This window comes from Pseudophryne corroboree, chromosome 3, assembly GCF_028390025.1.
Source record: "Pseudophryne corroboree isolate aPseCor3 chromosome 3, aPseCor3.hap2, whole genome shotgun sequence".
NCBI lineage: Eukaryota > Metazoa > Chordata > Amphibia > Anura > Myobatrachidae > Pseudophryne > Pseudophryne corroboree.
Genome location: NC_086446.1, coordinates 344,171,930 through 344,199,041, shown reverse-complemented (window position 1 = coordinate 344,199,041; position 27,112 = coordinate 344,171,930). Strand labels below are relative to the sequence as shown.

Below are 27,112 nucleotides of genomic sequence, written 5' to 3'. Positions count from 1 at the left end.
CTCGATCTCGCTTTTATCAGGAGATCGTCCAAGTACGGGATAATTGTGAAACCCTGCCGGCGCAGGAGCACCATCATCTCCGCCATTACCTTGGTGAAAATCCTCGGGGCCGTGGAAAGCCCAAACGGCAACGTCTGAAACTGGTAATGACATTCCTGTACAGTGAATCTCAGGTACGTCTGATGAAGGGGATATATGGGGACATGAAGGTATGCATCCCTTATGTCTAGTTACACCATAAAATCCCCCCCCCCCTTCCAGGCTGGAGATAACTGCCCGGAGCGATTCCATCTTGAATTTGAACTTTTTCAAGTACAGGTTTAGGGATTTTAAATTTAGAATGGGTCTGACCGAGCCATCCGGTTTCAGGACCACCAACAGGGTTGAATAGTACCCCTGCCCCTGTTGAAATAGGGGAACCTTGACAACCACTTGTTGTTGACACAGTTTTAGCTGCTATTCAAAAACTATCTCCCTTTCTGGGGAAGAAGCTGGTAAGGCCGATTTGAAAAACCGGCGAGGAGGTACGTCTTCGAATTCCAGTTTGTAACCTTGGGACACAATTTCCATTGCCCAAGGATCCACCTCTGATTGAACCCAGACGTGGCTGAAGAGTCGAAGACGTGCCCCCACCGGCGCAGACTCCCTCAGTGGAGCCCCAGCGTCATGCGGTGGATTTCGTAGAAGCCGGGGAGGACTTCTGCTCCTGGGAACTAGCTGTAGCAGGCTGCTTTTCCCCTCTTCCCTTACCTCTGGCGAGGCAGAAAGAGACCCGACCTCTTCTGGACTTATGCGACCGAAAGGACTGCATCTGATATTGCGGCGTTTTCTTTTGCTGTGGGGAAATATAAGGTAAAAAAGTAGATTTGCCCGCGCTAGCTGTGGAAACCAGGTCCGCGAGACCTTCCCCAAATAAATCCTCACTTTTGTAAGGCAAAACGTCCATATGCTTCTTTGAGTCTGCATCACCCGACCATTGGCAGGTCCACAGGGCTCGCCTAGCAGAAATCGCCATGGCGTTGGCTCTCGAACCTAGCAGACCAACGTCTCTCTGAGCGTCTCTCATATATAAGACTGCGTCTTTAATGTGACCTAAGGTCAATAAAATGGTATCCCTATCCAGGGTATCAATGTCAGCTGACAAGGTATCCGTCCAAGCCGCAACAGCGCTACAAACCCAAGCCGACGCTATTGCCGGTCTGAGCAAGCCCCCCGTATGTGTATAAATAGATTTTAAGGTAGTTTCCTGTCTGCGATCAGCAGGATCTTTGAAGGTGGCCGTGTCTGGAGACGGCAGCGCCACCTTTTGGACAAGCGCGTTAACGCGTCCACCCTGGGTGAGGATTCCCACCGTAACCTGACCTGCGCAGGGAAAGGATACGCCATAAGAATTATTTTTGGAAACTGCAGTTTCTTGTCTGGAGTTTCCCAAGCCTTTTCAAATAACGCGTTCAGCTCATGAGATGGGGGAAAGGTTACCTCAGGTTTCTTTTCCTTAAACATGTGTACCCTCTTGTCAGGGACAGAGGGGTCATCAATGATATGTAAAACATCCTTTGTTGCAATAATCATATAATGAATACTTTTGGCCACCCTTGGGTGTAACCTCGCATCATCGTAGTCGACACTGGAATTCGGTATCCGTGTCTGCTACTTGGGACAGGGGACATTTCTGAGACACAGCCAAAGCCATGGATTGACTCCCTGTCTTTTCTCTGGACTCTGCTTTGTCCAACCTCTGATGTAATAAAGACACATTTGCATTTAAAACATTCAGCATATCCATCCAATCGTGTCGGCGTTGCAGACGGAGACACCACAATCATCTGCTCCACCTCCTCCTTAGATGAGCCTTCCGCTTCAGACATGCCGACACATGCGTACCGACACCCCCACACACTCAGGGATATATCTATATGGAGACAGTTCCCCAATAAGGCCCTTTGGAGAGACAGAGAGAGAGTATGCCAGCACACACCCAGCGCCAACTGACACTGGAAACCAAATTCCCAGACAAAACAGCGCTTTTATGTAAATATATACTCACTGCGCCAATAAAAAGTGCCCCCCCCCTCTTTTTGCCCTCTGTCACAGTGTTCAGCAGGGGAGAGTCCGGGGAGCCAGCTTCTCTGCAGTGTGCTGTGGAGAAAATGGCGTTGGTTATTGCTGGAGGATCAGGCTCCGCCCCCTCAGCGGCAGGCTTCGGTCCCGCTCAAATTTTCCATACTGGCGGGGGGTTCTATAATATAGTGCCTCCGCAGCCTCTATATATATTATTAGCCAGTCCCAAGGGGTATATAATTGCTGCCCAGGGCGCCCCCCCCCATGCGCCCTGCACCCTTCAGTGCCCGCTGTGTGTGTTGTGTGTGGGAGCAATGGCGCGCAGCGTTACCGCTGCACATTACCTCAGAGAAGATCTGAAGTCTTCAGCCGCCTTTGAAGTCTTCTTTCTTCTTATGCTCACCCGGCTTTTATCTTCCGGCTCTGTGAGGAGGACGGCGGCGCGGCTCCGGGACGAACGGCGAGGGTGAGACCTGCGTTCCGACCCTCTGGAGCTAATGGTGTCCAGTAGCCTAAGAAGCAGAGCCTATCATTTAAGTAGGTCTGCTTCTCTCTCCTCAGTCCCACGATGCACGGAGCCTGTTGCCAGCAGTGCTTCCTGAAAATAAAAAACCTAACAAAATTCTTTTTCAGAGAAACTCAGGAGAGCTCCCCTGTAGTGCACCCAGTCTCCTCTGGGCACAGAATCCAACTGAGGTCTGGAGGAGGGGCATAGAGGGAGGAGCCAGTGCACACCCATTCTAAAGTTCTTTATAGTGCCCATGTCTCCTGCAGAGCCCGTCTATACCCCATGGTCCTTACGGAGTCCCCAGCATCCTCTAGGACGTAAGAGAAACCATGCTAATCAGCAGGAGAGAGTAACAGCAACAGATGAACCAATACTTAACCAAGTAACAATGCAGGAAAACGAAGCGCTGGGCGGGTGCCCAGCATCCTCTACGGACTACGAGAAAAGGATTTACCGGTAGGTAATTAAAATCCTATTTTCTCTTACGTCCTAGAGGATGCTGGGGTTCCATTTAGTACCATGGGGATGTACCAAAGCTCCCAGTACGAGAGGGAGAGCACTGAGGCTCCTGCAGAACAGACTGGCCTCTGAGGACCTTAAGTTTGGTCAAAGTATCGAATCTGTAGAACTTAGCCAACGTGTTCGACCCTGACCAAGTAGCTGCCCAACAATGCTCCAAGCCGAGACACCCCGGGCAGCCGCACAGGAAGAATCCACTTTACGGGTAGAGTGGGCCTCCACAGAATTTGGACACGACAATCCTGCCATAGACTAAGCACCCTGGATAGTAAACCTGATCTAACGAGAAATCGCCTGCTTTGAAGCAGGACACCCAACCTTGTTGGGATCATAAAGGACAAACATAGCGTCCGACTTTCTGTGACGAGAAGTTCTCTTCACATAAAACTTCAAAGCCCTTACAACATCCAAAGGATTTTGAAGTAATTGAGCAGTCAATAGCCACTGGCACCACAATAGGTCAGTTGATATGAAAAGCCGACACAACCTTTGGAGAAACTGCGGACGCATTCTGAGCTCAGCCCTATCTTCATGGAAAATCAAGTAGGGACTCTTGTAGAACAATGCCCCCAGTTCTGACACACGCCTAGCAGATGCCAATGCCAACAGTGTGACAGCCTTCCAAGTAAGAAACTTGACCTCAACCTCCTGAAGAGGTTCGAACCCAATCCGATTGCAGGAACTGCAGCACCACATTAAGATCCCACGGTGTCGTAGGAGGCACAAAAGGTATTTGGAAGTGCAGAACCCCTTTCAAGAAAGTCTGAACCTCAGGGAGAGCAGTCAATTGTTTCTGGAAGAAAATGGACAGGGCCGAAATCAGGACTTTTATGGAGCCCAAGCGTAGGCCCACATCCACACCTGCTTGCAGAAAGAGGAGAAACCATCCCAGTTGAAACTCCACCATAGCAAACTTCTTGGATTCACACCAAGACACATACTTTTCCCAAATCCGATGGTAATGTTTAGACATTACTCCCTTCCTAGCCTGTATCAGGGTAGGAATTACCTTTTTTGAAATGCCCTTCCGAGGAAAAATAAGGCGTTCAACCACCATGCCGTCCAACGTAGCCGCGGGAAGTCTTGATAGGTGAACGGCCCCTGTTGCATTAGATCCTCGCGAAGAGGCCTCGGATCCTCCAGCATTAAGTCCAGAAGATCCACCTACCAAACCCTTCTGGGCCAGTCCTTGGGATGAGTGGAAGTGGAGGGAACACATACACTGACTGGAACACCCATGGAGTTACCAGGGCGTCCACCTCCACTGCATGTGGGTCTCTCGACTTGGAACAGTGCCTCCGAAGCTTCTTGTTGAGGCGAGAGGCCACTATGCCTATTTGAGGTACACCCCATCGGCTTGTGACCTCTACGAATACCTCCGGATGGAGGCCCCATTTTCCTGGAAGGAGATAGAGTCTGCTGAGGAAGTCCGCTTCCCAGTTGTCCACTCCTGGAATAAAGATTGCTGACAGCGCCACCGCGTGATTTTCTGCCAGAGGAGGATTCTTGTCACCTCTGACATTACAGCTCTGCTCTTCGTTCCACCCTGTCGGTTTATGGAGGACACCGCCGTTACGTTGTCCGACTGAACCTGAATGGCTTGATCTTGAAGAAGATGTGCCGCTAGTTGAACCCGGCCCTTAGCTCCAGAATGTTTATCGGAAGGATGGATTCCAGACTTGACCACTTTCCGTAGAAGTGTTTCCCTTGAGTGACAGCTCCCCAACCTCTGTCGAGAAGGTTGCAACCACCAGAGGAATTAAATTCTGGCTTCAGGCAACAGGCATATTTGCTGGTGCATGTGAAGATGAGATCCCTATTATTTGACTAGGAGATCCAGTTGGAAAGACCATGCAAGGAACCTTCCGTACTGGTGAGCCTCGGAGGAGGCAACCATCTTCCCCATAAGGGGAATGCACCTGATGAACCGATATCCGGGCTGGCTTCAGGACATCCCGGAACACTGAATGGATCACCAACGCTTTCTCCTCCGGCAGAAACACCCCCTGCACTTCCATGTTGAGAATCATCTCCAGGAAGGAACGCCTCCTTGTCGGTTCCAAATATGAAATTGGAAGCTTAAAGATCCACCCAAGATCCCGGGACAGTTGATGTCAAAGAGCAACACTCCATAATAACATCTCCCCGGAGGATGTTAAGGTCGTCCAGATATGGAATTATGTCAACTCCTGGTCTGTGGAGTAGGAGCACAATCGCCGCCATGGCCTTGATGAACACCCCCGGTGTTGCGTAGAAGCCAAGTGCAGTGTTTGGAACTAGAAGTGATATAGTTGTAGTGCAATCTTAAATAGGTCTAGAGAGGCGGCCAGATTGTAAAGTGAAGGTACATACCCCTGATGTCCCGGGATACCAGGAATTCCCCTATATATTCACCAGAGATCACCGTTCTCAGACTCCCTCCTGAATTGAACACTCACCAGTAGGGGTCCAATGACCTTATGTTTGAATAGTAACCCCTGTTACTTAAATAAGGTGGAACCGGAATAATGACATGTGTTTGACAAATGTTAGAATAGCTTCCAGCAGTATTGTACTTTCATCTGAGAAGCCAGTAAACCTGATTTGAAGAATCTGTGAGGTGGGAGTACTAGAAACTCCAGTCTGCACCCCTGGGCAGCCTAACGTTTCCCAGGAAACTAGGCCACCTAGATGTTTTACTGAAATATTTTTAGCCTCTCTCCCACTTGCTTGATCCCCAGGGAGTGAGGTCCATTGTCAAAACAAAGGTTTTGAGAATACCAGACCCAAAACTGTTCCTAGGAACCTGGCGGTGCAGGTTTTTTGGAATTCCCCCACCGTCCTCTAAAGGAAGTGGAGGAACCCTTGGATTTAAGTGTAAACATTGTGGTTTGAAGGGATTGCAGTATAGGTTCTAATTCCCTGGAATGCAGAAGGAAGATTTGTCCACTTACCCGAAGTTTGCTCGGATATTCCCGTTTCCCGAGCATCCCAACAGGGCATCACCAGTTGAAGGGCTGATTCACCATACCTTACTTGGATTCTGTATCCATAGTCAATTGGTGTAGCCACCATCGCCGGCGTGTCGAAACTGCCAGAGCATTGGTCCCTGCATTAAGCAGGCCAATCTCCTTCATGGCGTCCAGCCGTAAAGCCAGTAGAATCCTGTATATGACATAGAAACAAATACAAGTCACTTCTACATATAGAATCTAAATCATCAAGTAAGGAGCCTGACCACATTACAATATCCCCAGAGATCTACGCAATAGTGGGTCTCCGAGTCACACCTACAGCAGTGTACAATATTAGAGATTATTCTCAATCTGCGATCAGGCTTTATGGAGGTTGTACCAGGAACAGGTAACAGAACCTTATTTGACAATTTAGACACTCGTTAGGGATGTGGATAAAATCTCTGGGTGTACTCAGGTGTTCCCAAATAAGGAGTTTAATGTCCTAAACAGTGGGAAGGCTTTATATATATATATATATATATATATATATATATATAAATATAAAATATTCCTCATCCCTAATAGCCTCAACATATGTTGCCCCCCTCATATGTCATGCAGTATATGGGCAAGTGTACGCTTGTTAGGGTACGTAATTGGGATGAGAGGCACAGCTGTGGAATGTTAATCCCCAGACTACTCAAAACTACGGCTTCTACCCAGTATGGGATATATTTGAAAACATATACTTTAAAATAAGAATTTACTTACCGATAATTCTATTTCTCATAGTCCGTAGTGGATGCTGGGGACTCCGTAAGGACCATGGGGAATAGCGGCTCCGCAGGAGACTGGGCACATCTAAAGAAAGCTTTAGGATTAACTGGTGTGCACTGGCTCCTCCCCCTATGACCCTCCTCCAAGCCTCAGTTAGGATACTGTGCCCGGACGAGCGTACACAATAAGGAAGGATTTTGAATCCCGGGTAAGACTCATACCAGCCACACCAATCACACCGTATAACCTGTGATCTGAACCCAGTTAACAGTATGATAACAGAGGAGCCTCTGAAAGATGGCTCACAACAATAATAACCCGATTTTTGTAACAATAACTATGTACAAGTATTGCAGACAATCCGCACTTGGGATGGGCGCCCAGCATCCACTACGGACTATGAGAAATAGAATTATCGGTAAGTAAATTCTTATTTTCTCTAACGTCCTAAGTGGATGCTGGGGACTCCGTAAGGACCATGGGGATTATACCAAAGCTCCCAAACGGGCGGGAGAGTGCGGATGACTCTGCAGCACCAAATGAGAGAACTCCAGGTCCTCCTCAGCCAGGATATTAATTTTGTAGAATTTTACAAACGTATTTGCTCCTGACCAAGTAGCTGCTCGGCAAAGTTGTAAAGCCGAGACCCCTCGGGCAGCCGCCCAAGATGAGCCCACCTTCCTTGTGGAGTGGGCATTTACAGATTTTTGGTTGTGGCAGGCCTGCCACAGAATGTGCAAGCTGAATTGTACTACAAATCCAACGAGCAATAGTCTGCTTAGAAGCAGGAGCACCCAGCTTGTTGGGTGCACACAGGATAAACAGCGAGTCAGATTTCCTGACTCCAGCCGTCCTGGAAACATATATTTTCAGGGCACTGACAACGTCTAGCAACTTGGAGGCCTCCAAGTCCCTAGTAGCCGCAGGCACCACCAATAGGTTGGTTCAGGTGAGACGCTGAAACCACCTTGGGGAGAAACTGAGGACGAGTCCTCAATTCCGCCCTATCCGAATGGAAAATCAGATAAGGGCTTTTTCAGGATAAAGCCGCCAATTCTGACACGCGCCTGGCCCAGGCCAGGGCCAACAGCATGACCACTTTCCATGTGAGATATTTTAACTCCACAGATTTAAGTGGTTCAAACCAATGTGACTTTTGGAACCCAAAACTACATTGAGATCCCAAAGTGCCACTGGAGGCACAAAAGGAGGCTGTATATGCAGTACCCCTTTTACAAACGTCTGAACTTCAGGGACTGAAGCTAGTTCTTTTTGGAAGAAAATTGACAGGGCCGCAAATTTGAACCTTAATGGACCCCAATTTCAGGCCCATAGACACTCCTGTTTGCAGGAAATGTAGGAATCGACCCAGTTGAATTTCCTCCGTCGGGCCTTACTGGCCTCGCACCACGCAACATATTTTCGCCAATTGCGGTGATAATGTTTTTGCGGTTACATCCTTCCTGGCTTTGATCAGGATAGGGATGACTTCATCCGGAAAGCCTTTTTTCCTTCAGGATCCGGCGTTCAACCGCCATGCCGTCAAACGAAGCCGCGGTAAGTCTTGGAACAGACAGGGTCCTTGCTGGAGCAGGTCCCTTCTTAGAGGTAGAGGCCACGGATCCTCCGTGAGCATCTCTTGAAGTTCCGGTTACCAAGTCCTTCTTGGCCAATCCGGAGCCACGAATATAGTGCTTTCTCCTCTCCATCTTATCAATCTCAGTACCTTGGGTATGAGAGGCAGAGGAGGGAACACATACACTGACTGGTACACCCACGGTGTTACCAGAGCGTCTACAACTATTGCCTGAGGGTCTCTTGACCTGGCGCAATACCTGTCGAGTTTTTTAATCATGTGGACGACTTCTGGGTGAAGTCCCCACTCTCCCGGGTGGAGGTCGTGCTGAGGAAGTCTGCTTCCCAGTTGTCCACTCCCGGAATGAATACTGTTGACAGTGCTATCACATGATTTTCCGCCCAGCGAAGAATCCCTGCAGCTTCTGCCATTTCCCTCCTGCTTCTTGTGCCACCCTGTCTGTTTACGTGGGTGACTGCCATGATGTTGTCCGACTGGATCAACACCGGCTGACCTTGAAGCAGAGGTCTTGCTAAGCTTAGAGCATTGTAAATGGCCCTTAGCTTCAGGATATTTATGTGAAGTGATGTATCCAGGCTTGACCCTAAGCCCTGGATATTCCTTCCCTGTGTGACTGCTCCCCAGCCTCGCAGGCTGGCATCCGTGGTCACCAGGACCCAGTCCTGAATGCCGAATCTGCGGCCCTCTAGAAGATGAGCACTCTGCAACCACCACATGATGGATACCCTTGTCCTTGGTGACAGGGTTATCCGCTGATGCATCTGAAAATGCGACCCGGACCATTTGTCCAGTAGGTTCCACTGGAAAGTTCTTGCGTGGAATCTAACGAATGGGATTGCTTCGTAGGAAGCCACCATTTTTACCCAGAACCCTTGTGCATTGATGCACTGAGACTTGGTTCGGTTTTAGGAGGTTCCTGACTAGCTCGGATAACTCCCTGGTTTTCTCTTCTGGGAGAAACACCTTTTTTCTGGACTGTGTCCAGGAACATCCCTAGGAAACAGAAGACAAGTCGTCGGAACCAGCTGCGATTTTGGAATATTGAGAATCCAATCGTGCTGCCGCAACACTACCTGAGATAGTGCTACACCGACTTCCAACTGTTCCCTGGATCTTACCCTTATCAGGGAATCGTCCAAGTAAGGGATAACTAAAATTCCCTTCCTTCGAAGGGATATCATTTCGGCCATTACCTTGGTAAAGACCCGGGGTGCCGTGGACCATCCCTACGGCAGCGTCTGAACTGATAGTGACAGTTCTGTACCATAACCTGAGGTACCCTTGGTGAGAAGGGTAAACTTTGACATGAAGGTAAGCATCCTTGATGTCCCAAGACATCATGTAGTCCCCTTCTTCCAGGTTCGCAATCACTGCTCTGAGTGACTCAATCTTGAATTTGAACCTCTGTATGTAAGTGTTCAAAGATTTTAGATTTAGAATCAATTTCACCGGGCCGTCTGGCTTCGGTACCACAATAGTGTGGAATAATACCCCGTTCCCTGGTGCAGGAGGGGTACCTTGATTATCACCTGCTGGGTGAATGGCTTCCAAAACTGCCTCCCTGTCAGAGGGAGACGTCGGTAAAGCCGACTTTTGGAAACGGCGAGGGGGAGACGTCTCGAATTTCAATATGTACCCTTGAGATATTACCTGAAGGATCCAGGGGTCTACTTGCGAGTGAGCCCACTGCGCACTGAAATTCATTGAGAACGGGCCCCCACCGTGCCTGAGTTTGTAAGGCCCTAGCGTCATACTGAGGGCTTTTGCAGAGGCGGGAAAGGATTTCTGTTCCTGGGAACTGGGTAATCTCTTCAGCCTTTTTCCTCTCCCTCTGTCACGAGCAGAAAAGAGGAACCTTTTGTCCGCTTGCCAACAAAGGACTGCGCCTGATAATACGGCGTCTTATTTTGAGAGGCGACCTGGGGTACAAACGTGGATTTCCCAGTTGTTGCCGTGGCCACCAGGTCTAAAAGACCGACCCCAAATGTCCCCTTTTAAAGGCAATACTTCCAAATGCCGTTTGGAATCCGCATCACCTGACCATTTTACTGGTAGAATTGGACAACGCACTTATACTTGATGCCAGTCGGCAAATATTCCGCTGTGCATCATGCATATACAGACATGCATCTTTTAAATGCTCTATAGGCAATAATATACTATCCTTATCTAGGATATCAATATTTCCAGTCAGGGAATCCGACCATGCCAACCCAGCACTGCACCTCCAGGCTGAGGCGATTGCTGGTCGCAGTATAACACCAGTATGTGTGTGAATACATTTTTGGATACCCTCCTGCTTTCTATCAGCAGGATCCTTAAGGGCGGCCATCTCATGAGAAGGTAGAGCCCTTGTTCTTACAAGCGTGTGAGCGCCTTATCCCCCCTAGGGGGTGTTTCCCAACGCACCCTAACCTCTGGTGGGAAAGGGTATACAGCCAATACTTTTTAAGAAATTATCAATTGTTATCGGGGGGAAACCCACGTATCATCACACACCTCATTTTATTTTTCAGATTCAGGAAAACTAGAGGTAGTTTTTCCCTCACCGAACATAATACCCCTTTTTGGTGGTACTCGTATTATCAGAAATGTATAAACATTTTCCATTGTCTCAATCATGTAACGTGTGGCCCTACTGGAAATCACGGTTGTCTCTTCACCGTCGACACAGGAGTCAGTATCCGTGTCGGCGTCTGTATCTGCCATCTGAGGTAACGGGCGCTTTAGAGCCCCTGACGGCCTATGAGACGTCTGGACAGGCACAAGCTGAGTAGCCGGCTGTCTCATGTCAACCACTGTTTTTTTATATAGAGCTGACACTGTCACGTAATTTTCAACAGTACATCCACTCAGGTGTCGACCCCCTAGGTGGTGACATCACTGTTACAGACACTCTGCTCCGTCTCCACATCATTTCTCCTCATACATGTCGACACAAACGTACCGACACACAGCACACACACAGGGAATGCTCTGATAGAGGACAGGACCCCACTAGCCCTTTGGGGAGACAGAGGGAGAGTATGCCAGCACACACCAGAGCGCTATATATATATATATATATATATATATATATACACACAGGGATAACCTTATATAAGTGTTTTTCCCCTTATAGCTGCTGTATGTTTTAATACTGCGCCTAATTAGTGCCCCCCTCTCTTTTTTTTAACCCTTTCTGTAGTGCAGGGAAGAGCCAGGGAGCTTCCCTCCAACTGAGCTGTGAGGGAAAATGGCGCCAGTGTGCTGAGGAGATAGGCTCCGCCCCCTTTTCGGCGGCCTTATCACCCGTTTTTCTGTATATTCTGGCAGGGGTTAAATGCATCCATATAGCCCAGGAGCTATATGTGATGCATTTTTTGCCATGTAAGGTATTTTTATCGTGTTTTATTGCGTCTCAGGGCGCCCCCCCCAGCGCCCTGCACCCTCAGTGACCGGAGTATGAAGTGTGCTGAGAGCAATGGCGCACAGCTGCAGTGCTGTGCGCTACCTTATTGAAGACAGGAACGTCTTCTGCCGCCGATTTTTCCGGACCTCTTCGCTCTTCTGGCTCTGTAAGGGGGCCGGCGGCGCGGCTCCGGGACCCATCCAGGCTGAACCTGTGATCGTCCCTCTGGAGCTAATGTCCAGTAGCCAAGAAGCCCAATCCACTCTGCACGCAGGTGAGTTCGCTTCTTCTCCCCTTAGTCCCTCGATGCAGTGAGCCTGTTGCCAGCAGGTCTCACTGAAAATAACAAACCTAAACTAAAACTTTCACTAAGAAGCTCAGGAGAGCCCCTAGTGTGCACCCTTCTCGTCGGGCACAGAAATCTAACTGAGGCTTGGAGGAGGGTCATAGGGGGAGGAGCCAGTGCACACCAGTTAATCCTAAAGCTTTCTTTAGATGTGCCCAGTCTCCTGCGGAGCCGCTATTCCCCATGGTCCTTACGGAGTCCCCAGAATCCACTTAGGACGTTAGAGAAAGTACACCCTATGGAGGCTACCCCAGGGGGATCTACCACTGAAGCCTGAGAGTTTGTACAGTTTTGGGCATGGTATAGACTCCCCAGGAGAAGATATACATTCTGCAGTACAGGACAAAGTCCATTAAATATGGTACAGTGGGTTACACACACACACACACACACACACACACACACACACGAAAATGTCAATACAGTTTCCCCCCAGAATATCTACAGAGAGTCACAGAGTACAAGAAGCCAGCCACAGCGCACACTTATAGGCTTTTATTATGATTAAAAAAAAAAACGCTGCCTAGCTTAATCTTAACAGGATAGCTAGTACATACTTCACTCTCCCCCCCCCCCCCCCCCTTGTTTATAACACTTTGTTCCCGCAGTGTGTGTCTATATATGTATGGAGGACAGTGCTCCCCGTCAACGTGTGTCTGCAAGGAGAAAATGGCGCTTGTGAGTGCTGGATCCTCCTCTGAGGAGAAGCCCCGCCTCCTGTAATGACACGTCTTCCCGCACTTTTTGTATTATACTGGCCTGAGGTAATTTGCAGCTAACAGTTGGATAAGTCTCTGGTAGCCTTCTGTGACCAGTGTAAGGTGCTTGCGCTGGCTCAGGACGCCCCTCACAGCGCCATACACAGTGTGCTTCTGAGCCCTCCAGAGCTGCGCTCCCACCCTTGTGCCGCCATTCCCGCCGGTGACCCGCTTACCAGGGCGCCGGCATCATACTCACCACTCCATCTTCTGGCTCTGTTACGGGGTGGCGGCTGTGCTGTGGGAGTGAGCGGTCGCCTCGTGGGCTTGCGATCATCATCCTCAGGAGCTCAGTGTTCTGTCAGCAGAGATAGGAGCCATTAACCTCTACGGTTGGATCCTACTCCCCCCGCTAAGTCCCACGAAGCAGGGAGGCTGTTGCCAGCAGCCTTCCTGTACCTAACTCTTTTAAAAAACAATAAAAATAGAAAAACTCCTAGGAGCTCTCCTAGCTGTGACCGGCTCCACCGGGCACACTTTCTAAACGGAGTCTGGTAGGAGGGGCATAGAGGGAGGAGCCAGCCCACAGTATTACATTCTTAAAGTGCCCATGGCTCCCAAGGGACCCATCTATATCTTATGGTACTAAATGGAACCCCAGCATCCTCTAGGACGTAAGAGAAATGGACATTGTTACAACTGTGCAGCACTCACAAGTTGCCAAAAGGTGTGTTGTAGTAATGTCATGTCACGTGCATAGTATAAATGCCTAATGGACTGTATAAAAAACAAAAAGTTTCTGTATGTGATTCTGTTACTGGTTTATTTTTTATGCCATTTTCACACACAAAAAAAAGACATTTGAACACTTGCATGCTCATTTAAAGTAACCACTGCAATGGAAAATGTCAGCAAGAAGTGGAACTTTCGCTGCAAAAGTATATTATTTATGCATAATTAATACATAGAAAAATACTGATACGTACAAGTTGGCAAACAAGTAGCGCCCCAGAAGCAAATGCTTAGAGGATCTCAAACTCTTCTTCACGTTTATTAAACAAATCAAAGTGTAATTACCTGCATCTCATCCTAAATAATTAGGGGTTTAAATTGTGGCTAAATCCACGGCTGCTGCCTTAGATTGGGTATCCGTTTGGATGGTCGACCATGTTATGGTTGACAGTCATTAGGTCGACCACTATTGGTCGACATTGACATGGTCGACGTGAACACATGGTCGACATAAGAAAATGGTCGACATGAGTTTTTCACATTTTTCTCTTTTGGGGAACTTTTCCATACTTTACGATCCACGTGGACTACGATTGGGAACGGTAATCTGTGCCAAGCGCAGCAGTAGCGGAGCGAGGCACCTTGCCCAAAGCATGGCGAGCCATGCGAGGGGACGCGGTGCACTAATTGTGGTTCCCCGTCACTTTACGCAGAAAACGACACCAAAAAAAGTAAAAAAAAAAAAAACCTCATGTCGACCTTTCATGTGTCAACCAATTGTCCATGTCGACCACGCCAATGTCGACCAATAGTGGGCGACCTAATGACTGTCGACCGTAACATGGTCGACCATTCATACCGGAACCCTCAGATTGGCACCACATGAATACACCCAGATAGCAGCCCTTCTTGGTCATTGCTGAGCTTCCAGAGTACAGTTCTGCACATAGCTCTCCTTGTGTGTGCCATCACAGTATGGCGGGGTTTTGGTTTGCTTGCAGCCACAGAGCCACATTTTCTTATCCTCTGTTGGTGTAAAACGCAGTGGTGAGAGGCCAGGGGCTGCCTTGCGATGGGATCCGTCACAGAAAGGCTGGAGGTTAGATAGAGGGAAAGCAAAGTTATGAACGGCTTAAAGATGCTGCATATACTCCGCATTTATCTGTTTCAGGATGCAAATGCCAAGTAGTCACTGAAGAAAAAGACAAACTGTTCAGTATCTTCATTTTGCAATAACCCCACTCATTTGCACTGGGGCTTAATTATACCCCTTTCACATCGACAAATAACCCGGTATCGACACGGCATATTGCTGTGTCGACATGGGTCAGTGTGCGATGTGAAAGCACTTTGCCCGAATTAGCTGGTCGCCTGACCCGGTAATGCAACCCGGTATAAAATCAGAATCAGCTTTATTGGCCAGGTATACTTGCGTATACTAGGAATTTGTCTTCGGTTTGCTTTACAACAGCCAAGTACTGTAGGTAACAGATAAGCAGGTGGGGGGGTAAGCAAAGTCACACAGATAGGTATACGGTAGGAACACAAGTGAGTTACATGTACGTCTAGTCAGTCAATGTTCAGGAGTTCAGCAGGCGGACCGCTTGGGGAAAAACTTTTGAGGCTTCTGGCGGACCTGGCGGGGACGGCCCTGTAACGCCTGCCTGAAGGAAGCAAGTTAAACATGCTGTGGCCGGGGTGTAGCTGGTCCTTTACTATCTTCATTGCCCGCTTTTTAGCTCTGGACAAGTTATTCCCGGGTTGAGTACCGGGGTCAGGCGCAGTGTGAATGGGAGCCGTGTCGATGCAACATGGCTCCCATTCACAGCACAGGGAGAGGCGGCGCTGGGAGATGAGCTGCCTCCCCCCACCTCCCCTGCTGCTGCCCCCCCCCCCCTCCCCCGCTGCTATGGCAACCGACCTGGTATACTGCCGGGTCGGAAAGCCAGCAAAGCAGAGCAAATGCCGAATCCCACCCGGTAAGGACACGTTTCTCTTCCCGGGTGGGATCCGGCATTTGCGATCTGAAAGCAGTATTAGCAACTACAGAGATCTACATGGTATACTTCTCTACATGTGCACTGTATTATGTGAAACATACTGCATATATTACTAAATATTTAATAGTATTAGTTCACAGATATTTTAACACCTGTTCTGCACTACCTAATTTGGAATAGACCTACTATTTTCACAGCTCATAGTTTAGGGAATTTGCTCTTCCCGAGTCAGTTGGTGCATTATGCAGACTGATTGTCACTAACTTGGTGAATTAGTCAGTGTTCATATCTGTGCGGTTACTGCAAATGCCGATTTCATACACATGCTAACAATGTTCCCTCGTGCTTTACTGGACAATAATAATATTCTGCAAGGTACTATAGTAACTGCAATACAAACTCCTATAGAAATAGTTTTCTTGTCCTCTTAGAGATTTACAGTGCATCTGCAAAGTATTCACAGCGCTTTTTCACATTTTGTTATGTTACAGCCTTATTCCAGAATGGAAAAAATTAATTTTTTCCCTCAAAATTCTACACACAATACCCCATAATGACAACGTGAAAAAAGTTTGAGATTTTTTGCAAATTTATTACAAATAAAAAAACTAAGAAATCACATTTACATAAGTATTCACAGCCTTTGCTCAATACTTTGTTGATGCACCTTTAGCAGCAATTACAGCCTCAAGTCTTTTTGAATATGATGCCACAAGCTTGGCACACCTATCTTTGGGCAGTTTCGCCCATTCCTCTTTGCAGCACCTCTCAAGTTCCATCAGGTTGGATGGGAAGCGTCGGTGCACAGCCATTTTCAGATCTCTCCAGAGATGTTTAATCGGATTCAAGTCTGGGCTCTGGCTGGGCCACTCAAGGACATTCACAGAGTTGTCCTGAAGCCACTGTTTGATATCTTGGCTGTGTGCTTAGGGTCGTTGTCCTGCTGAAAGATGAACCGTCGCATCAGTCTGATGTCAAGCGCGCTCTGGAGCAGGTTTTCATGCAGGATGTCTCTGTACATTGCTGCATTCATCTTTCCCTCTATCCTGACTAGTCTCCCAGTTCCTGCTGCTGAAAAACATTCCCGCTTCATGATGCTGCCACCACCATGCTTCACTATAGAGATGGTATTGGCCTGGTGATGAGCGGTGCCTGGTTTCCTCCAGGCATGATGCCTGGCATTCACGCCAAAGAGTTCAATCTTTGTCTCATCAGACCAGAGAAATTAGTTTCTCATGGTCTGAGAGTCCTTCAAGTGTATTTTGGCAAACTCCAGGTGGGCTGCCATGTGCTTTTTACTAAGGAGTGGCTTCCGTCTGGCCACTCTACCATACAGGCCTGATTGGTGGATTGCTGCAGAGATGGTTGTCCTTCTGGAAGGTTCTCCTCTCTCCACAGAGGAATGCTGTAGATCTGACAGAGTTACCATCGGGTTCTTGGTCACCTCCCTGACTAGGGTCCTTCTCCCCGGATCGCTCAGTTTAGACGGCCGTCCAGCTCTAGGAAGGGTCCTGGTGGTTCCGAACTTCTTCCATTTACAGATTGTCAAAGTCGAAAAATATTGCAGTACACACATCACGTACAAACTACACACAGATGGCCTCCGCGCGTGTACTTGTTCTGCTGTGCGTGCGCATATCCGCAATTTGCGTATGGTCGCTCCCACGGTCCTGCGCATTAGCGCGTGGTATGAGTATTTACGGTAGAGTTTGTGAACGCATGGAAGGCTATCAAAACACATTACATATTTAAATCCAAAAAGTGCACAATGTACACATAGTCTCCTTGCACCACATCAGAAAGTGACAGCAGTTAAAATGGTAACATAACAAAGGGATTCACCTTTACAGAATAGGAGGGGACAGAACAAGGTTATAAGGTGGTGTTTGGTATCCAGCTGTAGGGTATTTTAAGGGTAACATTCCGGTGTTGGTTTGAGGAAGATCGCATGTTCCTGCGGATAGTTATGTGCAGGAGCAGAATATAGATGCGAGCAGAATATAGATACAAACTGTATTTACTGTACATTATGTATGCGGCGGGAATCCAGAGAAGACCACCCACAAGAGCAGTTGGAACAGACATCGCCCACCTATTCAAACCGACCTATGACCTCTCCTGTACTGTAAATGACCATCCCTGTGTCCAATGGACAAAGAGATTACAGTATCCATTGTGTTATGTTTTGGATGAAGTGTATAAAGAGAGCCTGCAGCAGGCCTGGTCAGACACAAGACTCACAACGTTATCTATCAGATGACGGAGGACCAGACTGGGTAGCGCGGCGAATCCACTCACGTATGTAACATTGACTGTAGCCATTTACTCTGTTATATTGTATTGTATTGTAACCCCCTTTCAGCAATAATACGCTGTGGTGTCGGAACCCAGCGGTTTAATTACAATCTGGTGTCGTGTCTTTATTGCCCTGCTAAGGTTTAAAGTGTATTATCATTGCATTGCATAGCTGTTAAGGGTTTACAGTGTATCTCTGGGTGTGTACGCACTGTGTGTACTTTGTACCGTCAGCGCGGCATGTGTACGCTAAGTCCGTACACAGCACGAGACTTTGTACGCTAACAGCGTACAAAGTACGTAGAGTGTGTATTAAGTACAGCGGCCGCAGCGGCTCCATGGTAAAGTGTATTTAAGGTGTGTTTAAGGTATAGCTTTCATTCCTAAGGATATATCAGCATTATCAATTGGGGGCTCCTCCGGTTTTCCACAAACTTACTACCTAACAGGTCACAGCAGACGTAATCTATCAGCAAAGGGTGGACAGAAAGTATCCTACGTATCCTTTTCCTGGTCGATGGATACACTGAAAACCCTACTTGATTGCTGATTAGATGGCATCTGCTCTGTATGGTTTGTAGAGATGCTGGTAGAACTCGTAAGGTAAACAGGAAAAAAGCTATTTAAAATCTGTGGAAAAAAATTTGGCGCCAAAAGCGTACACGGCACCCATACTTTGCATACTCTCTCACATTGTTGCCATAACATTCAGATTGCTAGATTCATTTAGACCTGTGTGAAACTGGAGACATTTGTTGCTATATAGTTAAAAAAATAAAATAAGTATTTAAGGAAGTAAGAGTAAAATCACAAAATGCAGTTCTGGCCCAGTAGTAAGAGGGTTAAAACGGAACAAGTGTGGATTGTGTTTAGTGGGCAATAGTAGTTTTATTGCTCACATTTATAGAATTGTATGATTTGTGCTATTGCGGACGTACGGTTTTGTACACGTGTCTCGGACACAGTACGGAACTGCACACGCGGCGTAAGAGACACGCACGATCGCGTGTTTACGCAAATTGCGTAAGAGTACGGGCGCTAAGTACGAATTACACAATATATATATATATTTTTGAATATTTTCCCCAAACATCGAAACATTGATCAGGAACATCGAGACTTTCGTTTTTAGATCCCAGGCAGCTGCCAGGTACACAGGGGAAGGTCTGTGGGTGGCTTGTTTTACACTTACCAGTGGCTGCTACTGTCTGCAGCCGCTGGAGGGGGGATCCTGCCATTCTGACCGATCGGCAGCACGGCAGACACAGGAGGAGGGTGCAAGGAGGCTGAGGGAGGGGGGGGGGGGGGGGGGGGAGTTAAATTGTTGCCGCTGCTAGCACTGTTTATCTGACTGGTTGCATCCTGGGGGTAATTCAGAGTTGATCGCAGCAGCAAATTTGTTAGCAGTTGGGCAAAACCATGTGCACTGCACAGGGGGCAGATATAACATGTGCAGAGAGAGTTATGGGCTCTACACACATAGCCACCTGCCGCCGAGCTGCCCGAAACGTCAGATGGGCGACCCGGCAGCGGGGGGAGGTGACGGGGGGAGTGAAGTTTCTTCACTCCCCCCGTAACCCGGCTCCATAGCACTGCATGCTAATATGGACGAGATTGTCCATATTGACCTGCATGTTTAAACGAGCCGGCACCAGCGATAAACGAGCTCGAGGCCGCGCATCGTTCATAGCTAGTGCCTACACACTGAAAGATATGAACGAGATCGTTCATATCTTTCACTGGTATCGGCCAGTGTGTAGGGCCCATAAGATTTGGGTGGGGTGTGTTCAAACTGAAATCTAAATTGCAGTGTAAAAATAAAGCAGCCAGTATTTACCCTGCACAGAAACAAAATAACCCACCCAAATCCAACTCTCTCTGCACGTTATATCTGCCACACCTGCAGTGCACATGGATTTGCCCAACTGCTAACAAATTTGCTGCTGCAATCAACTCTGAATTACACCCCCCCCCCCCTATTTTCGCTTTAAGTGTGCGAACGCTTGTGCAGCCGAGCGGTACAAAAACAGTCTGTGCAGTTTCTGAGTAGGTCTCAGCCGCTGCGATCACTTCAGCCTGTCCAGTCCCGGAATTGACGTCAAGACACCCGCCCTGCAAACGCTTGGACACGCCTGCGTTTTTCCAACCACTCCCTGAAAACGATCAGTTGACACCCATAAACGCCTTCTTCCTGTCAATCTTCTTGCGATCGGCTTTGCAAATGGATTCTACGTTAAATCCACCACCCAGCACCGATCCGCTTTGTACCCGTACGACGCGTCTGCGCATTGCGCTGCATACGCATGTACGGTTTTGCAGAGTTTAGACCTGATCGCAGCACTGCAAAAAATAGCTAGCGTGCGATCAGGTCGGAATGACCCCCCTGATGCGACCATGCCAGGCAAGTGGTTACACATGACCATAAGCAACACGGGACGTCACATAACTATAACTAAAAAAAAAAAATAAGAATTTACTTACCGATAATTCTATTTCTCATAGTCCGTAGTGGATGCTGGGGACTCCGTAAGGACCATGGGGAATAGCGGCTCCGCAGGAGACTGGGCACATCTAAAGAAAGCTTTAGGACTAACTGGTGTGCACTGGCTCCTCCCCCTATGACCCTCCTCCAAGCCTCAGTTAGGATACTGTGCCCGGACGAGCGTACACAATAAGGAAGGATTTTGAATCCCGGGTAAGACTCATACCAGCCACACCAATCACACCGTATAACCTGTGATCTGAACCCAGTTAACAGCATGATAACAGAGGAGCCTCTGAAAGATGGCTCACAACAATAATAACCCGATTTTTGTAACAATAACTATGTACAAGTATTGCAGACAATCCGCACTTGGGATGGGCGCCCAGCATCCACTACGGACTATGAGAAATAGAATTATCGGTAAGTAAATTCTTATTTTCTCTAACGTCTAAGTGGATGCTGGGGACTCCGTAAGGACCATGGGGATTATACCAAAGCTCCCAAACGGGCGGGAGAGTGCGGATGACTCTGCAGCACCAAATGAGAGAACTCCAGGTCCTTCTCAGCCAGGATATCAATTTTGTAGAATTTTACAAACGTATTTGCTCCTGACCAAGTAGTTGCTCGGCAAAGTTGTAAAGCCGAGACCCCTCGGGCAGCCACCCAAGATGAGCCCACCTTCCTTGTGGAGTGGGCATTTACAGATTTTTGGCTGTGGCAGGCCTGCCACAGAATGTGCAAGCTGAATTGTACTACAAATCCAACGAGCAATAGTCTGCTTAGAAGCAGGAGCACCCAGCTTGTTGGGTGCACACAGGATAAACAGCGAGTCAGATTTCCTGACTCCAGCCGTCCTGGAAACATATATTTTCAGGGCACTGACAACGTCTAGCAACTTGGAGGACTCCAAGTCCCTAGTAGCCGCAGACACCACCAATAGGTTGGTTCAGGTGAGACGCTGAAACCACCTTGGGGAGAAACTGAGGACGAGTCCTCAATTCCGCCCTGTCCGAATGGAAAATCAGATAAGGGCTTTTCAGGATAAAGCCGCCAATTCTGACATGCGCCTGGCCCAGGCCAGGGCCAACAGCATGACCACTTTCCATGCGAGATATTTTAACTCCACAGATTTAAGTGGTTCAAACCAATGTGACTTTTGGAACCCAAAACTACATTGAGATCCCAAAGTGCCACTGGAGGCACAAAAGGAGGCTGTATATGCAGTACCCCTTTTACAAACGTCTGAACTTCAGGGACTGAAGCTAGTTCTTTTTGGAAGAAAATTGACAGGGCCGAAATTTGAACCTTAATGGACCCCAATTTCAGGCCCATAGACACTCCTGTTTGCAGGAAATGTAGGAATCGACCCAGTTGAATTTCCTCCGTCGGGCCTTACTAGCCTCGCACCACGCAACATATTTTCGCCAATTGCGGTGATAATGTTTTTGCGGTTACATCCTTCCTGGCTTTGATCAGGATAGGGATGACTTCATCCGGAATGCCTTTTTTCCTTCAGGATCCGGCGTTCAACCGCCATGCCGTCAAACGCAGCCGCGGTAAGTCTTGGAACAGACAGGGTCCTTGCTGGAGCAGGTCCCTTCTTAGAGGTAGAGGCCACGGATCCTCCGTGAGCATCTCTTGAAGTTCCGGTTACCAAGTCCTTCTTGGCCAATCCGGAGCCACGAATATAGTGCTTTCTCCTCTCCATCTTATCAATCTCAGTACCTTGGGTATGAGAGGCAGAGGAGGGAACACATACACTGACTGGTACACCCACGGTGTTACCAGAGCGTCTACAACTATTGCCTGAGGGTCTCTTGACCTGGCGCAATACCTGTCGAGTTTTTTAATCATGTGGATGACTTCTGGGTGAAGTCCCCACTCTCCCGGGTGGAGGTCGTGCTGAGGAAGTCTGCTTCCCAGTTGTCCACTCCCGGAATGAATACTGTTGACAGTGCTATCACATGATTTTCCGCCCAGCGAAGAATCCCTGCAGCTTCTGCCATTGCCCTCCTGCTTCTTGTGCCACCCTGTCTGTTTACGTGGGTGACTGCCATGATGTTGTCCGACTGGATCAATACCGGCTGACCTTGAAGCAGAGGTCTTGCTAAGCTTAGAGCATTGTAAATGGCCCTTAGCTTCAGGATATTTATGTGAAGTGATGTATCCAGGCTTGACCCTAAGCCCTGGATATTCCTTCCCTGTGTGACTGCTCCCCAGCCTCGCAGGCTGGCATCCGTGGTCACCAGGACCCAGTCCTGAATGCCGAATCTGCGGCCCTCTAGAAGATGAGCACTCTGCAACCACCACAGGATGGATACCCTTGTCCTTGGTGACAGGGTTATCCGCTGATGCATCTGAAAATGCGACCCGGACCATTTGTCCAGTAGGTTCCACTGGAAAGTTCTTGCGTGGAATCTAACGAATGGGATTGCTTCGTAGGAAGCCACCATTTTTACCCAGAACCCTTGTGCATTGATGCACTGAGACTTGGTTCGGTTTTAGGAGGTTCCTGACTAGCTCGGATAACTCCCTGGCTTTCTCTTCCGGGAGAAACACCTTTTTTCTTTTTCTGGACTGTGTCCAGGAACATCCCTAGGAAACAGAAGACAAGTCGTCGGAACCAGCTGCGATTTTGGAATATTGAGAATCCAATCGTGCTGCCGCAACACTACCTGAGATAGTGCTACACCGACTTCCAACTGTTCCCTGGATCCTACCCTTATCAGGGAATCGTCCAAGTAAGGGATAACTAAAATTCCCTTCCTTCGAAGGGATATCATTTCGGCCATTACCTTGGTAAAGACCCGGGGTGTCGTGGACCATCCCTACGGCAGCGTCTGAACTGATAGTGACAGTTCTGTACCATAACCTGAGGTACCCTTGGTGAGAAGGGTAAATTTTGACATGAAGGTAAGCATCCTTGATGTCCCGAGACATCATGTAGTCCCATTCTTCCAGGTTCGCAATCACTGCTCTGAGTGACTCAATCTTGAATTTGAACCTCTGTATGTAAGTGTTCAAAGATTTTAGATTTAGAATCGGTCTCACCGAGCTGTCTGGCTTCGGTACCACAATAGTGTGGAATAATACCCCGTTCCCTGTTGCAGGAGGGGTACCTTGATTATCACCTGCTGGAAATACAGCTTGTGAATGGCTTCCAAAACTGCCTCCCTGTCAGAGGGAGACGTCGGTAAAGCCGACTTTTGGAAACGGCGAGGGGGAGACGTCTCGAATTTCAATATGTACCCTTGAGATATTACCTGAAGGATCCAGGGGTCTACTTGCGAGTGAGCCCACTGCGCACTGAAATTCATTGAGAACGGGCCCCCACCGTGCCTGAGCTTGTAAGGCCCTAGCGTCATACTGAGGGCTTTGCAGAGGCGGGAAAGGATTTCTGTTCCTGGGAACTGGGTAATCTCTTCAGCCTTTTTCCTCTCCCTCTGTCACGAGCAGAAAAGAAGAACCTTTTGTCCGCTTGCCAACAAAGGACTGCGCCTGATAATACGGCGTCTTATTTTGAGAGGCGACCTGGGGTACAAACGTGGATTTCCCAGTTGTTGCCGTGGCCACCAGGTCTAAAAGACCGACCCCAAATGTCCCCTTTCAAAGGCAATACTTCCAAATGCCGTTTGGAATCCGCATCACCTGACCTTTTTACTGGTAGAATTGGACAACGCACTTATACTTGATGCCAGTCGGCAAATATTCCGCTGTGCATCCTGCATATATAGAAATGCATCTTTTAAATGCTCTATAGGCAATAATATACTATCCTTATCTAGGATATCAATATTTCCAGTCAGGGAATCCGACCATGCCAACCCAGCACTGCACCTCCAGGCTGAGGCGATTGCTGGTCGCAGTATAACACCAGTATGTGTGTGAATACATTTTTGGATACCCTCCTGCTTTCTATCAGCAGGATCCTTAAGGGCGGCCATCTCATGAGAGGGTAGAGCCCTTGTTCTTACAAGCGTGTGAGCGCCTTATCCCCCCCTAGGGGGTGTTTCCCAACGCACCCTAACCTCTGGCGGGAAAGGGTATACAGCCAATACTTTTTAAGAAATTATCAATTATTATCGGGGGGAAACCCACGCATCATCACACACCTCATTTTATTTCTCAGATTCAGGAAAACTACAGGTAGTTTTTCCCTCACCGAACATAATACCCCTTTTTGGTGGTACTCGTATTATCAGAAATGTATAAAACATTTTCCATTGTCTCAATCATGTAACGTGTGGCCCTACTGGAAATCACGGTTGTCTCTTCACCGTCGACACAGGAGTCAGTATCCGTGTCGGCGTCTGTATCTGCCATCTGAGGTAACGGGCGCTTTAGAGCCCCTGACGGCCTATGAGACGTCTGGACAGGCACAAGCTGAGTAGCCGGCTATCTCATGTCAACCACTGTTTTTTTATACAGAGCTGACACTGTCACGTAATTTTCAACAGTACATCCACTCAGGTGTCGACCCCCTAGGTGGTGACATCACTGTTACAGACACTCTGCTCCGTCTCCACATCATTTTTCTCCTCATACATGTCGACACAAACGTACCGACACACAGCACACACAGGGAATGCTCTGATAGAGGACAGGACCCCACTAGCCCTTTGGGGAGACAGAGGGAGAGTATGCCAGCACACACCAGAGCGCTATATATATATATATATATATATATATATACATACAGGGATAACCTTATATAAGTGTTTTTCCCCTTATAGCTGCTGTATGTTTTAATACTGCGCCTAATTAGTGCCCCCCTCTCTTTTTTTAACCCTTTCTGTAGTGTAGTGACTGCAGGAAAGAGCCAGGGAGCTTCCCTCCAACTGAGCTGTGAGGGAAAATGGCGCCAGTGTGCTGAGGAGATAGGCTCCGCCCCCTTTTCGGCGGCCTTATCACCCGTTTTTCTGTATATTCTGGCAGGGGTTAAATGCATCCATATAGCCCAGGAGCTATATGTGATGTATTTTTTGCCATGTAAGGTATTTTTATCATGTTTTATTGCGTCTCAGGGCGCCCCCCCGGCGCCCTGCACCCTCAGTGACCGGAGTATGAAGTGTGCTGAGAGCAATGGCGCACAGCTGCAGTGCTGTGCGCTACCTTATTGAAGACAGGAACGTCTTCTGCCGCCGATTTTTCCGGACCTCTTCGCTCTTCTGGCTCTGTAAGGGGGCCGGCGGCGCGGCTCCGGGACCCATCCAGGCTGGGCCTGTGATCGTCCCTCTGGAGCTAATGTCCAGTAGCCAAGAAGCCCAATCCACTCTGCACGCAGGTGAGTTCGCTTCTTCTCCCCTTAGTCCCTCGATGCAGTGAGCCTGTTGCCAGCAGGTCTCACTGAAAATAACAAACCTAAACTAAAACTTTCACTAAGAAGCTCAGGAGAGCCCCTAGTGTGCACCCTTCTCGTCGGGCACAGAAATCTAACTGAGGCTTGGAGGAGGGTCATAGGGGGAGGAGCCAGTGCACACCAGTTAGTCCTAAAGCTTTCTTTAGATGTGCCCAGTCTCCTGCGGAGCCGCTATTCCCCATGGTCCTTACGGAGTCCCCAGCATCCACTTAGGACGTTCGAGAAATAAGAATTTACTCACCGGTAATTCTATTTCTCGTAGTCCGTAGTGGATGCTGGGGACTCCGTAAGGACCATGGGGAATAGCGGCTCCGCAGGAGACTGGGCACAACTAAGAAAGATTTAGGACTACCTGGTGTGCACTGGCTCCTCCCTCTATGCCCCTCCTCCAGACCTCAGTTAGGAAACTGTGCCCGGAAGAGCTGACACAATAAGGAAAGGATTTGGAATCCCGGGTAAGACTCATACCAGCCACACCAATCACACCGTACAACTCGTGATACTATACCCAGTGAACAGTATGAATACCAACTGTGCCTCTCAAACAGATGGCTCCAAACAATAACCCTTTAGTTAGGCAATAACTATATACAAGTATTGCAGACAATCCGCACTTGGGATGGGCGCCCAGCATCCACTACGGACTACGAGAAATAGAATTACCGGTGAGTAAATTCTTATTTTCTCTGAAGTCCTAGTGGATGCTGGGGACTCCGTAAGGACCATGGGGATTATACCAAAGCACCCAAACGGGCGGGAGAGTGCGGATGACTCTGCAGCACCGAATGAGCAAACTCAAGGACCTCCTCAGCCAGGGTATCAAACTTGTAGAATTTAGCAAATGTGTTTGAACCCACCAAGTAGCAGCTCGGCAAAGTTGTAAAGCCGAGACCCCTCGGGCAGCCGCCCAAGAAGAGCCCACTTTCCTCGTGGAATGGGCTTTTACAGATTTAGGATGCGGCAGTCCAGCCGCAGAATGTGCAAGTTGAATCGTACTACAGATCCAGCGAGCAATAGACTGCTTTGAAGCAGGAGCACCCAGCTTGTTGGGCGCATACAGGATAAATAGCGAGTCAGTTTTCCTGACTCCAGCCGTCCTGGAAACATAGATTTTCAGGGCCCTGACTACGTCCAGCAACTTGGAATCCTCCAAGTCCTTAGTAGCCGCAGGCACCACAATAGGTTGGTTCAAATGAAAAGCTGATACCACCTTAGGAAGAAATTGGGGACGAGTCCTCAATTCCGCCCTATCCATATGGAAAATCAGATAAGGGCTTTTACATGACAAAGCCGCCAATTCTGACACACGCCTGGCCGAAGCCAAGGCCAACAGCATGACCACTTTCCACGTGAGATATTTTACTTCCACGGTTTTAAGTGGCTCAAACCAATGTGACTTAAGGAAATC

General features: G+C 48.4%; 1 protein-coding gene across 1 annotated transcript in view; it reads right to left on the bottom strand.

Annotated features, from left to right (window-relative positions):
• Positions 1-13,629: 13,629 nt before the first annotated feature.
• CISD3 (CDGSH iron sulfur domain 3) overlaps positions 13,630-27,112 on the bottom strand; it is a 48,720-nt gene continuing 35,237 nt past the window's right edge. Inside the window, exon 3 of the mRNA XM_063959695.1 lies at positions 13,630-14,658. Within this exon, the coding sequence (XP_063815765.1) occupies positions 14,479-14,658 (180 nt within the window). The 3' untranslated portion in view covers positions 13,630-14,478. The remainder of the gene's footprint in view (positions 14,659-27,112) is intronic.